The sequence below is a fragment of the Podarcis pityusensis genome, assembly GCF_964106645.2.
Source record: "Podarcis pityusensis genome assembly, chromosome: 16".
NCBI classification, from domain to species: Eukaryota; Metazoa; Chordata; class Lepidosauria; order Squamata; family Lacertidae; genus Podarcis; species Podarcis pityusensis.
This window is the reverse complement of record NC_138041.1, coordinates 15738166-15748920: the sequence shown is the minus strand read 5'-3', so window position 1 is coordinate 15748920 and position 10755 is coordinate 15738166. Positions and strand designations below refer to the sequence as shown.

Below are 10755 nucleotides of genomic sequence, written 5' to 3'. Positions count from 1 at the left end.
GTCACAGTTATCCTTATCCTGTAGTTTATGTGTCAAAGGGGATTTAGGGATTTAGGAAGAAGATACTTTCTTTTACATGTTCCGAACCTTCCAACATTCGGATGCAGGCCACCTGCAAATCGCCTTCTTGGCCAGAAAAGAGGCTGGCAGCGAGACCTGAGCAACTGCTTCTGACCACACTGGGTGGGCAGAATGGTGGGGAGAGAAGCCTGTGCTTCAGGAGGCCAGGATGCGGAGCAACCCTGGGGTGGAGCAGAGAAGAGGAACTCACCGCAGAAAATGTTGTTGCACTGCTTTCGGATGTAGGCACGCAGGCCCAGGAACTTGCCATAGACGCGGTGGAGGATGGTCTTGAGGTACTCACGCTCCCGAGGGTCCTCGCTGTCGAAAAGCTCCAGTAGCTGAAGGGAAGGGAGAGGGGAGAGGAGGAGTCAGTGCAAAGGAGCCTGGAACGTCCCCTGTGAAACTCCTGGAGAGTTTCCTGGGCCTTCTACTGAATACCAGGCAGTGGCTCTCCAAGCTTCCAGCAATGACTGGGAGATGCCAGTGATTTAGCTTGCTGCCTTCTGCAAGCAGAGTCATGTGCACAGCCTAAGATTAGTCCAAAGGGGGTCCTGGCACAGCAGCCTGTTCTCACAGTGGCGAACCAGGTGTCCCAGAGGGCAGCCAAGCTTGTATTGTGATTTTACTCTTTTGTTGTTGGGAGCTGCCCAGAATGGCTAGGGCAAACCGGTCAGATGGGTGGCATATAAATAAATTATTATTACAGTGGTACCTCGGGTTAAGTACTTAATTTGTTCCAGAGGTCTGTTCTTAACCTGAAACTGTTCTTAACCTGAAGCACCACTTTAGCTAATGGGGCCTCCTGATGCTGCCGCACCGCCAGAGCACAATTTCTGTTCTCATCCTGAAACAAAGTTCTTAACCTGAAGCACTATTTCTGGGTTAGCAAAGTCTGTAACCTGAAGCGTATGTAACCTGAGGTACCACTGTATTATTATTATTTGGGCCCCAGTTTCCAAGGAGGGCATCCAGCTCCTTCCTGGTCGTGTCTTATTTATTTACTTCCAAAAATATTTATGTGTTGCTGCCTGATTTAAAAAATGTCAAAGAAGTTTATGACAAGGATGTCTGTATATAATTAACATGCACACACACAAAAAAGCTTTAGAATCAGAGACCATCAGCCATTGCGAAAAGATGCATTCTCAGTTGCCCGCATAAGTTTGATGGAATAGAAAAGTTTTCCACGGGAGTTTTGGAAGTTGAAACAGCCTCATTTCTCTGCAGTACCACAACAGAGTCACTGCAGAAGAAGCATGGCTTGTGACCCACCTGCAAAGAGGACTCGCACTTGATGCCCAGTAACCTGGCTTTGCTGCCCCAGACACACACACAACACTCACACACTCCCTTGCTCAGCCTTCTTGCTCCTTCTCACTCACCAGCAATACAAATTTCTGGTCTATGTAACGCTTGGCGACCGAAGGTTGGAAGTCTGGGCTCTCGAGGAACCGGAGGAAAAATTCATACACAAGCTGGAAAGAGGTAGAGAGGTGGAACCATTAATCACCACCAAAAATTCTTCCAATTCCCCCAAGGCACTTTTGCTCCCCCCAAATTTAGGCCACCTTCCCTTTGGTTCCATAAATTTATCCCTGGTGCCCCCTTACCCTATCAAACACATTTTTTAGAATAGCAGTTTGCCCAACCACGAAGAAAGATAATAGCACAATAAAATTAAAGGCGGTCACAGTTAATTGCACATTTGTTCAAAATCCAGTTAAAACTATTTTAGTTTAATTAATTCAACAAAAAAATCTAGTGATACCAGCTTTTCAGAGAGTCACATGCCCAGCACACGCCCCGCCCCCACTGCCCTCTTGACTCTTAGCGCCCCCCACCACTCGCCATTGCAAGTAAACCCACCACCCACTTTGGGAACCACTGGTTTAAGGCATCCACCAGCAAGCCAGGGGTGGAGGTGGCTAAGACTGCACCCGCTACTTTTCTGCCATGCAGGCAAAATGACAAATGCCCACACGAGGCAGCCCCACGGAGGAGTCCTACCTGGAGATGTGGCCACGAGGGTTCTAGGTTGGGCTCATCCTCTTCGGGGTCAAACTCAGGGTTCTCGCTGGGCGGAAGCGTCCGGAAAATGTTGACCGAGATCTGTAGGGAAGGGAGAGAAGAAATCAGCAAAGCTATACAGCAGACATAGGCAGACTTGCCCCTACAGATGTTTTGGGACTACAGATCCCATCATCCCTAGCTAGCAGGACCAGTGGTCAGGGATGATGGGAGTTGTAGTCCCAAAACATCTGAAGGGCCGAGTTTGCCTATGCCTGCTATACAGACTAGTTACCACTTCAAGCAAGGTACACCCTTGCCCCCAATAAAAATACACCCCTCGAGCTTCTGGCTTTGACAGGGACCAGCCAGATGCCCAAAGAATCTCAGGGAAAGGGCAATGAGATCATTCACAGGGGTTGCCAACATGGTGCCCATAGCTGCAATGGCACTGTTATGAGATCTTCCCTGGCACCCTACTATTAACTTCAGAGAGAAGTAAAAGGAGGGAGATCATAGCCTGTACTTGCTTGCATAATAGTCAACACTTCTGTCCAAAAAGGCATTATTTTTAAATTATTACTTTTCACTGTGTCTGTGTGTTAACCCATACACATTAAATGCAGAAAAGGAACAGGAAAGATTTGGAGAGTGCTCCATCCATCCCTAACTGGAGGTCATTTTGCCTCCCCTTGAGTCATAATCTGTGCCAGGGGTCTCTTGCTCAAGCTGGCAGAACACATTCCTAGCCTTCAGCCTCCCTGGCTGTTGCCAGCAACCAATGCAGCCTCCCTGGCTGCGGCCAGTGACCAGCAACCAATTGAGCCGCCCTGCTTGTGATTGTTTGTGTGACGGGGGAGCCCATCCTCTTCCCTCTCCTCTCCCTACCTACCATCTTGATGATCTCAGGGTAGAGCGGCTCAATGAGGATGCCACGGTTGGTGGCCACGCACTCCACCAGCTCGTTGAGGGCTGCCCGCTTGATCTCTTTCCCCTTCAGGTCAGCGACGCAGTCGAGGAAGTCGAAGAGGACGGAGCACTGCTGCAGCTTCTTGCACAGGAGGTCGTGCAGCTCTGAGACAGGAGCATCTGCAGGGGGGAGGAAGCGACCACGCACACAGGGCTCAGCAGGTGCTGGCGCAAGAGGTGCTGGGGCTCAAACATGCTGGCCGGTCTCACCCTCCAACACATCGGAGCCCCCTTCTCCGTAATCCATCAGGGCGGTCCGGTTGCAGCTACTTAGTAGTGGAGAAAAAGCAGACTATGCACATTTTTGCTCTTTTTTAATTATTTGTAAGGAAAAGGCCATTGGCCAGGGTGGGGAGACACTTGTTATACACACAGAGGGTTCAATCCATGTCACCCCCAGGAAGGGCTGGGAAGAAGAGACCCATCTGAAACTCTGGAGATGCAAGTGGACAAATAACCTGAGCTGGCAAAAGGTGGTAATAATAATAATAATAATAATAATAATAATAATAATAATAAAAAATTATTTATACCCTACCCATCTGGCTGGGTTTCCCCAGCTACTCTGGGCAGCTTCCAACAGAATATTAAAATACAATAATCTACTAAACATTAAAAGCTTCCCTAAACAGGGCTGCCTTCAGATGTCTTCTAAAAGTCTGTTAGTTGTTTTTCTTTTTGACATCTGGTGGGAGGGCGTTCCACAGGGCGGGTGCCACTACCGAGAAGGCCCTCTGCCTGGTTTCCTGTAACCTCACTTCTCACAGGGAAGGAACCGCCAGAAGGCCCTCAGCGCTGGACCTCAGTGTCCGGGCAGAATGATGGGGGTGGAGACGCTCCTTCAGGTATATTGGACCGAGGCTGTTTAGGGCTTTAAAGGTCAGCACCAACACTTTGAATTGTGCTCTGGGGGAAGAAAGCACAGCTCCACAGGCAGAACACCAGCGGAGTTGTGTCCTTTGTTGAAGCCCAGGGAACATGCAACAGGCAGGACCAGGGGTTGGGCGTGCAGGGCAAACAAAACTGCCCATGCCAGCCCAACACTTGCCACTGCCACCAGCACCAAGCAGAGAGCATGGAGGGTTCACAGGGCCAAACCGCCTGCCCCCCACACAGGGGGGAGCCTGACCATCCTGCCAATGTGGCCTCTGGCAGGTGCATCCCCCCAACACTGGCTGGGCGCAGTGGCAAGGCCAGACCAGAACCCAGAGACCCCCAGTGGCAACCTTGCAAGACCCATAATTCCAGACAGCAGTACACAGGAACCTGCCTTCTCCAAGGTGAGACTATGGGCCCATGTGGTTCAGGACACTAGCAGGCACTCCCCAGGGTTATAGGCAGGGGGCATTCCCAGCCCTGCCTGGAGACACAGCTGGGGATTGAACATGCGATATCCTGCATGCAAGGCAGATGGTCTACCGCTGTGTTATGGCTCTTCCTGAAACCAAGGTGGTTGTTTTTCCTTTCATTTTTTCTCCAGTTATTTCCAAGTATTGCAATAAAAACAGTTTCCAAGTGCAGTTTCCACCACCATGTTTAAACCACATTAAGTGGTGCTTTACTGAATTCTTTCCCTAGATTAAACATTTTGTTTCCAATGCACTTGAAAAGGCTTTGTATTTATATAGCATAGAAAATGAACACTGCGTAATTTTTTTTCTTAAAAACAAACGTGTTAAATCAGATCTCCAGTGATTTCGTGCAGTGGAAAAAATTTCCGATCCCAAAATTTCCAGAAAACTCACGTCATTCTCTGGGGACGACCACCTCAGCAAGTCGGAGCTGCCTGTCACTTGTGCCCATCAATGAGTTAAGAGTCAGCAATTCCTGCTCTCCAACTCCTTGGCTGTGGCACCAGTAAACTCCGCAAGACACTAGCCCTGTGTGAGGTCAAGAGTGGAGTGGCACACTCAAAGGCTCAGCCTTCCAAAATTAACCAAGCCTGCCACCCAAGTTGCCCTAGTCATCCTGGAGAGCCCATCTCAGCCTTTTCCTTGACAGGGAGCTGGGTCCACTCCAGAAGGTGCCAGATTGGGTGCTTTTCCCATGATGATATTTAAAAACAACAGGAGGAGCCAAGAGTAGCCATTTCCAAAACAGGGAAATGAGGCATTGGTCAACTGATGAGCCCCTGGAAAGCACCAAGATCGCCCTAGGAGAGCAGGAAGTCAAGGATGAAATGCAGCAGTTACTTAACAAAAAAATATCAGGATCTTAGAGGTGGAGGGTTGGGAAGGCTGAAGTCAGTTTTAAGCAGGATGCTGCTATTATACTTAGTTATGCAGGTATTTTGACGTGAATTCTTTTTGATTGGCTGGATTCTGTTTCAGTCAACTATTTCGCTGTAAACTGCCCTGTAACAGTTGTGTGTGTGTGCCTCTGAAGGGCAGTATAAAAGCGCCCTAATAAGTAAGACTCAGGCACACAAGCCATACTGCTGTTGCAGCCTCTTCTCCTTACCCCTTGGGGCAAGAAGCAGCCCTGGGAATCCCCCTGGGAACTGTAACCATGGCAGCCATAAGGCTGATCAGCCGCATCCGGAGACAGAGATGATGAGCAGCTCTGAGTTCTGGGATCAGTAAGGATGCAGGAATATTTGGAGGGGGGACTGCCTAGACGAATGCAATGGGCATCTCCCAAGACTCGAGAACCTATTCTGGTTTTTTCTCCAAAGTCAAAAAATATTTATGCCTGCGGAGGAAGAGGGAGTCTAAAATGTATTTTGAAACTGAGGAGCAATCAAGGCCAGGAAACGGAGAGCAGTCGAAGAGAGCCATTTCTGCCCCCGGCCCAGCATGCGGCCAGACACTCCCATTTCCCACTTATCATTTTATTATGATTACTATTAATTATTCACCCTGCCCAGGGTGCGTAACAATAATTAAAACAACATTTAAGGACAGTTTAAAGCAATACGAAATCACAGAAGGTGGTTCCTAAAAATAAACATGTATAAATAAATATGCATCTCAAGTGTCAAAAGTCAGGGTAAAAGAGCATCTGCAGCAGAGTGGTTTTAAATTTTGTATAAATCTGATGCTGTACAGCTAATGTGGGCTCCTTCTGGAGGAAGGTTAGGGCGAAAAGCCAATATATTAACCAAATTGAAGGAAACCAAACCCAGGGCATTTAAACAGCTTCTATTGCAGTCAGTTTCGGGGTGGGGTGGGGCTGGCTGCTCTGCCTCCCGCTTTTGGAAGCAATATATGAATTTTTGGTTGTCTCTCCTGTAAAGGGTGCTATTAGTTTAATATGTTTTGTGCTTCTGTTGTCTTATGGTTTGTTGATGATTCATTATTCTGTGATTGCATTTTAGCTCATGGGACCTTAAGAGCAGGCAAGAAATACCATTAATAAATAAAGATGGCATTTCCTCATTCCAAGATGCCTCTAATAGAGAAGCCAGCAGGACACTCCAGTCTGGCATAGAGGAAACTTTTCTTGATGTTGCAACTCCGCCTCAATTAAGTCAACAGTAAGGCCTGGCCCAGTGTTTGAGGGGAACGGGGGTGGCTAACGAAACTCTGCCCGATTTTACAATGCTTCCCACTGAGTTAATGCATCATCTGTTTTCATCGCTGCTGATTTTAGCTAATTGCCTATTTGCAATGTATTTTGCGGCTGCTTTTATCCATGCTGAAGGCCACTCTGAGCTCACCAACAGAAATTAATCTGTGTTATTTGCATTATTATGTGTTTATTTGCAACCCACCAACTCCCTCCCGTTTTTTAGTCAAATCATGGCTCCCTCCTGTGAGGACAGGGTGTGGTGGAGGCTGCCCCAAAAGGTATGGGGACTAAGGTCCCCTCTAACACACACCTGCAGTTTCAGCACTTCCTGGAACTCTGCCCCCTCCCCATTATCTGGCCGCTGCAGACTCCCAAAGGCAGGCCCCTGAGTGGGCAATTCTCTGGATGGACACAGAAATCCTCAGGATGGGAACACAGCAAGTTGCTTTAATACTGGGTCAGACATCTGTCCATATCTGACAGACAGCAACTCTTCAGGGGTCTTAGGCCAAGAAGGGCATTTCCCATCATTTGCGGACTTGACTTTTAGCTGAAAGAGCCACGACATTCTGCCTGTATAGGCACGTCTGAGCTGTGGTCCTCTCCCATGAGAGCTTACTTAGTGACACAAGGACTCCAATGTGCGATTCTGATGGAGCATGGCTACAGAAGAAGGCAGGATGCTTGGGGTTGCCTCCCCAGCTGAGGAGGAGGAGGAGGATGCAGAAGGGGTGGAAGATGCTGGCCTGGCCTGCTGGCTGCATCCAACAATACCAGAGTGGTAGGAGAGAGGACAACTCCCAGCGGATGCTCTCAGTTGCAAAGTGGTACCCAAGGAGGACTGAGGAGCATCAGTGGAGCCTGCCAAATCAGTGCAACGGCCCACCAGGTCTGGCATCCTGCTCTTACAGTGGCTCGTACGGAAAACTCGCAAGTAGGATCCAAGCGCAAGAGCACTCTCTCCTGTGGCTTCCAGCAACCGGCGTTCAGAAGCATATGCTCTGTCTCCAAGAGGCAGAGCATAGCTATCGTGGCTAGCAGTCACTGACAGTCTGATCTTTCATGGATTTCCCCAGCCATCTAGGTTGGTGGGCATTACTGCCTCCTGGGGGAGGAGAGTTCCACAATTTGATGATGCGCTGCGTGAAGAAAGGCTTTCACCACCAAGAAGCAGCCGCATCACTCCAGCCAGAGGTCCATAGGAAGCTGCTCTAGACAGTGTCAAACTATGGGTTCATCTGGATTATCCATGCCGACTGGCAGCAGCTGCCTAGGGTTACAAGCAGGGGACCTTCCCTACTTGTGAGATGCAGATGGGGACTGGACCTGGGACCGTCTGCAGGTGCTTTGCTGGAAAGCCAAATTTGCCTGAACGTGCAAACTTCACCTGTGTGGCCACACAAGACATGCCCCCAACACTCCGGTGCCCACCACCCCACACACTCAGCCCCCAATGACACCCATGCAAACGAAAATGCCTTTAGCTCAGTTGAAGCATGAGACTCATAATCCCAGGGTTGTGGGGGGGTTCGAGCCGCACATTGGGCAAAGAATTCCTGCATTGCGGTAGGTTGGGCTAGATGACCCTTGTGGTCCCCTCCAATACTAAAGTTCTATGGTTTTATGTTAAGCGGGGGATGGCCCACAAGGCTTTCCAGTTGCATTTGCCTGATCACAAGTGGAAGATCCCTGCACACCTTCCCCATGCGACTCTGAGAAGGTCGGGGACTAAGGGGTGACTGTGAGCATGATGCACATGAGAACATTGAGCATGGGCTGGACCACTCCCTGCCCCCGAAACACACCTGCAGCTTAGGACTGCTCCAAGTATGATGAATATTGTTCCCCAAATTGCATTTTACTTTGCTTGCCTCTTGCTCAAAGCTGCATTCCAAAGTAAGCAGAGAGGCCACAGGAGAGCTTCGCCACAAAGCTCTGAGCCTGCGTTTGGCCAGGGCCAAGCCCAATGCTCTTGTTGAGGTGAAGATGCCCTTCCCTGCAACAGAAAACCAGGGCTACCCTCCTGGAGCTCAATATAAGAGCCTGTGTGGTGTAGTGGTTAGAGCGTCGGACCAGGACCTGGGGCAGACCAGCATTTGCACCCCTCTCCATCATGAAGCTCACGGGGTGAGCTTGGGCAGGTTGTGGTCTCTCAAGCCTAACCCTACCGCACAGGGTTGTTGTGAGGATAGACAGCAGATAACTGAGCACAGCACCTTGAGCTCCTTGCAAGGAAAGTGCAACAAATGTACTGAATCTATAAAAATGAATAGGTACACCCAAACCCCATTTTTGGTGACCAAAACGAAGATCCAGATGTAATGGCATCTCTTGAAAGCTCAGCAATGAGGCGGTATCCCCAAACCAAAGATTGAGGAAGTCTTGACACAGGGCTTTCTGCAGCCTTTCTCAATCTGTGGGTCCCCAGATGTTGTTGAACTACAACTCCCATCACCTCTAGCTAGCAAGGCCAGAGCTCTGGGATGATGGGAGTTGTAGTCCAAAAACATCTGGGGACCCACAGGTTGAGAACCGCTGGTATAGGGTGTGTCCTCCCACTAACACTGCCCCCCACGCTTATGGCAGGCCTCTGCTGACATGTTGGACCTTGGAAGGTGGCAGACTCTCCTTCACTGGAGTTTTTTAAACAGAGGTTGGATGACCATCTGTCAGGGATTCTTTGGCTGCAGTTCCCACATTGCAGGGGGTTGGACTAGATGAACCTTGGGTGTTTCTTCCCACCCAATGATTCTGTGGCAGGTCTCCCTGCTAGAAGGACCCAGGTGTGGAGGCAAGCCCAGCCCTCCAGCCTCTGGGGACTCACCTTTGAGCAGAGGGAGAGGCGTGAGCTCCTGCTGGTTGCTCTGGTACCGGAACTGAGAGGAGCTGTGGGAACGCCTCTGGCGGGAACGGCGGAGTGACCGGCGGGAGAAGCCGTCCACTTTGTCCGGGGGCGGCACAGGGGACAGCCCCGGGGAGGAGGGGCTGGTGGGGGTCACGGCAGGCGGGATCTTGGTCTCCATGTCGGCAGGCAGGCGAGCCCCCGCTGCTGTGAGTCTATGCCAGGAGGGCCCTGGGGAGGAAGGGTGCCCTTAGTACCCAGCAACGGCGTCTGGCGTCTCCTTAGGCCTCAGGAGCAGCCGCCCCATGACACAGGCCGGGGCCTCCTTCTGCGGTCCGAGTCCTTGGCTCAGGGTCTCGTCGGCGTGTCCAAGCCCAAGGGGGCTCACCTCCAGCGTCACTCCTGGCCTACTTGGCTGCCATGGCTGGATGACTTGGGGCCAAGAGGAGCGGAATGCCAGCGAGGAGCATGGAGGGTGGAACCCCCCCCCAAGTTGTGGTGCAAGGAGGCCTCTGGGGCTGCAAAGGTGGCTTTTCCCAGCTGTTGCAAAGGCCCACCTCCCCAAAAAACCTGGTGCCTTGCTGAGGTGAAAAGTGGGGCACCCCCCTCCACAGCAACCTGCCTTAACAGCTCCAGGCACAATCCGGGCGCAGGAGCCTGAACCCAGGGGGCACCCCTCAAGATCTGCCACGGGGTCCAAAGGATTGGAGGGGCAGCGCCCAGGCCAAGCGGCTCCTCTTCTTCCCCACGTCCAGGGGACCAGCCTGTGGGGCTGGAGAAGATGCAGAGGCCGCCTGTTTCCTAGTTCAGGCCGAAGGCGGAGGCGGCGGTAGCGGCGCAGGAGGCATCCTGGGGGCAAGGAAGCAGGCGGGGCCGGCCTCCTGCCAGAGCCCCTTGTCGTCGTCGCCGTCGTCCTCCTCCCTCTCCCATGGGGCACCCGGCAGCAGCTGGCTCGCAGGAGGAGGAGGGCGCCCGGCACGGCCTGGCTGTTTTCTCTACCCGGCGGCAGGTGCGGGCAGGTGCATTGCGCGGCCCCGGCGCACCGTCACCAGGAGCAGCAGCGGCAGCCAAGCAAGGCAGGCCCCTGCCTCTTTCCTCTGCCCTCCTCCGCCTTTGGCTCCTCTGCTGCTGCTAATGCAGCAGCAACGGCGGCAGCTCCCGGTGCTGCTTTCCCCCGCGCAATACAAGGAAAAGGAAGCGCGCGCGAGAGAGAGACTGAGACCTAATCCCGGTGCAGCAGCAACAGCAGGCTAATACGGTGCGTGTGCGCGCACGCGCGTACCCCCTCCTCCTCCTCGCGTCGGACCCAGCCCCAAAGCCTGCCTCCGCCTCTATTGCGCACGCGCACGCGCTCTGCCTTTTCC

The 10755-nt window shown here is 51.8% G+C and overlaps 2 protein-coding genes across 2 annotated transcripts in view; both read right to left on the bottom strand.

The window, feature by feature from the left end:
- The window catches only part of PPP2R5B (protein phosphatase 2 regulatory subunit B'beta), a 20306-nt gene extending 9556 nt beyond the window's left edge, over positions 1-10750 (bottom strand). Inside the window, exons 1-5 of the mRNA XM_080985956.1 lie at positions 9374-10750; positions 2963-3159; positions 2071-2172; positions 1446-1538; positions 268-401 (exon numbers count right to left, since the gene is read on the bottom strand). Of these exons, the coding sequence (XP_080842082.1) occupies positions 268-401; positions 1446-1538; positions 2071-2172; positions 2963-3159; positions 9374-9572 (725 nt within the window). The 5' untranslated portion in view covers positions 9573-10750. The remainder of the gene's footprint in view (positions 1-267; positions 402-1445; positions 1539-2070; positions 2173-2962; positions 3160-9373) is intronic.
- The window catches only part of NAALADL1 (N-acetylated alpha-linked acidic dipeptidase like 1), a 318716-nt gene that overhangs the window by 220751 nt on the left and 87210 nt on the right, over positions 1-10755 (bottom strand). The window lies entirely within an intron of this gene.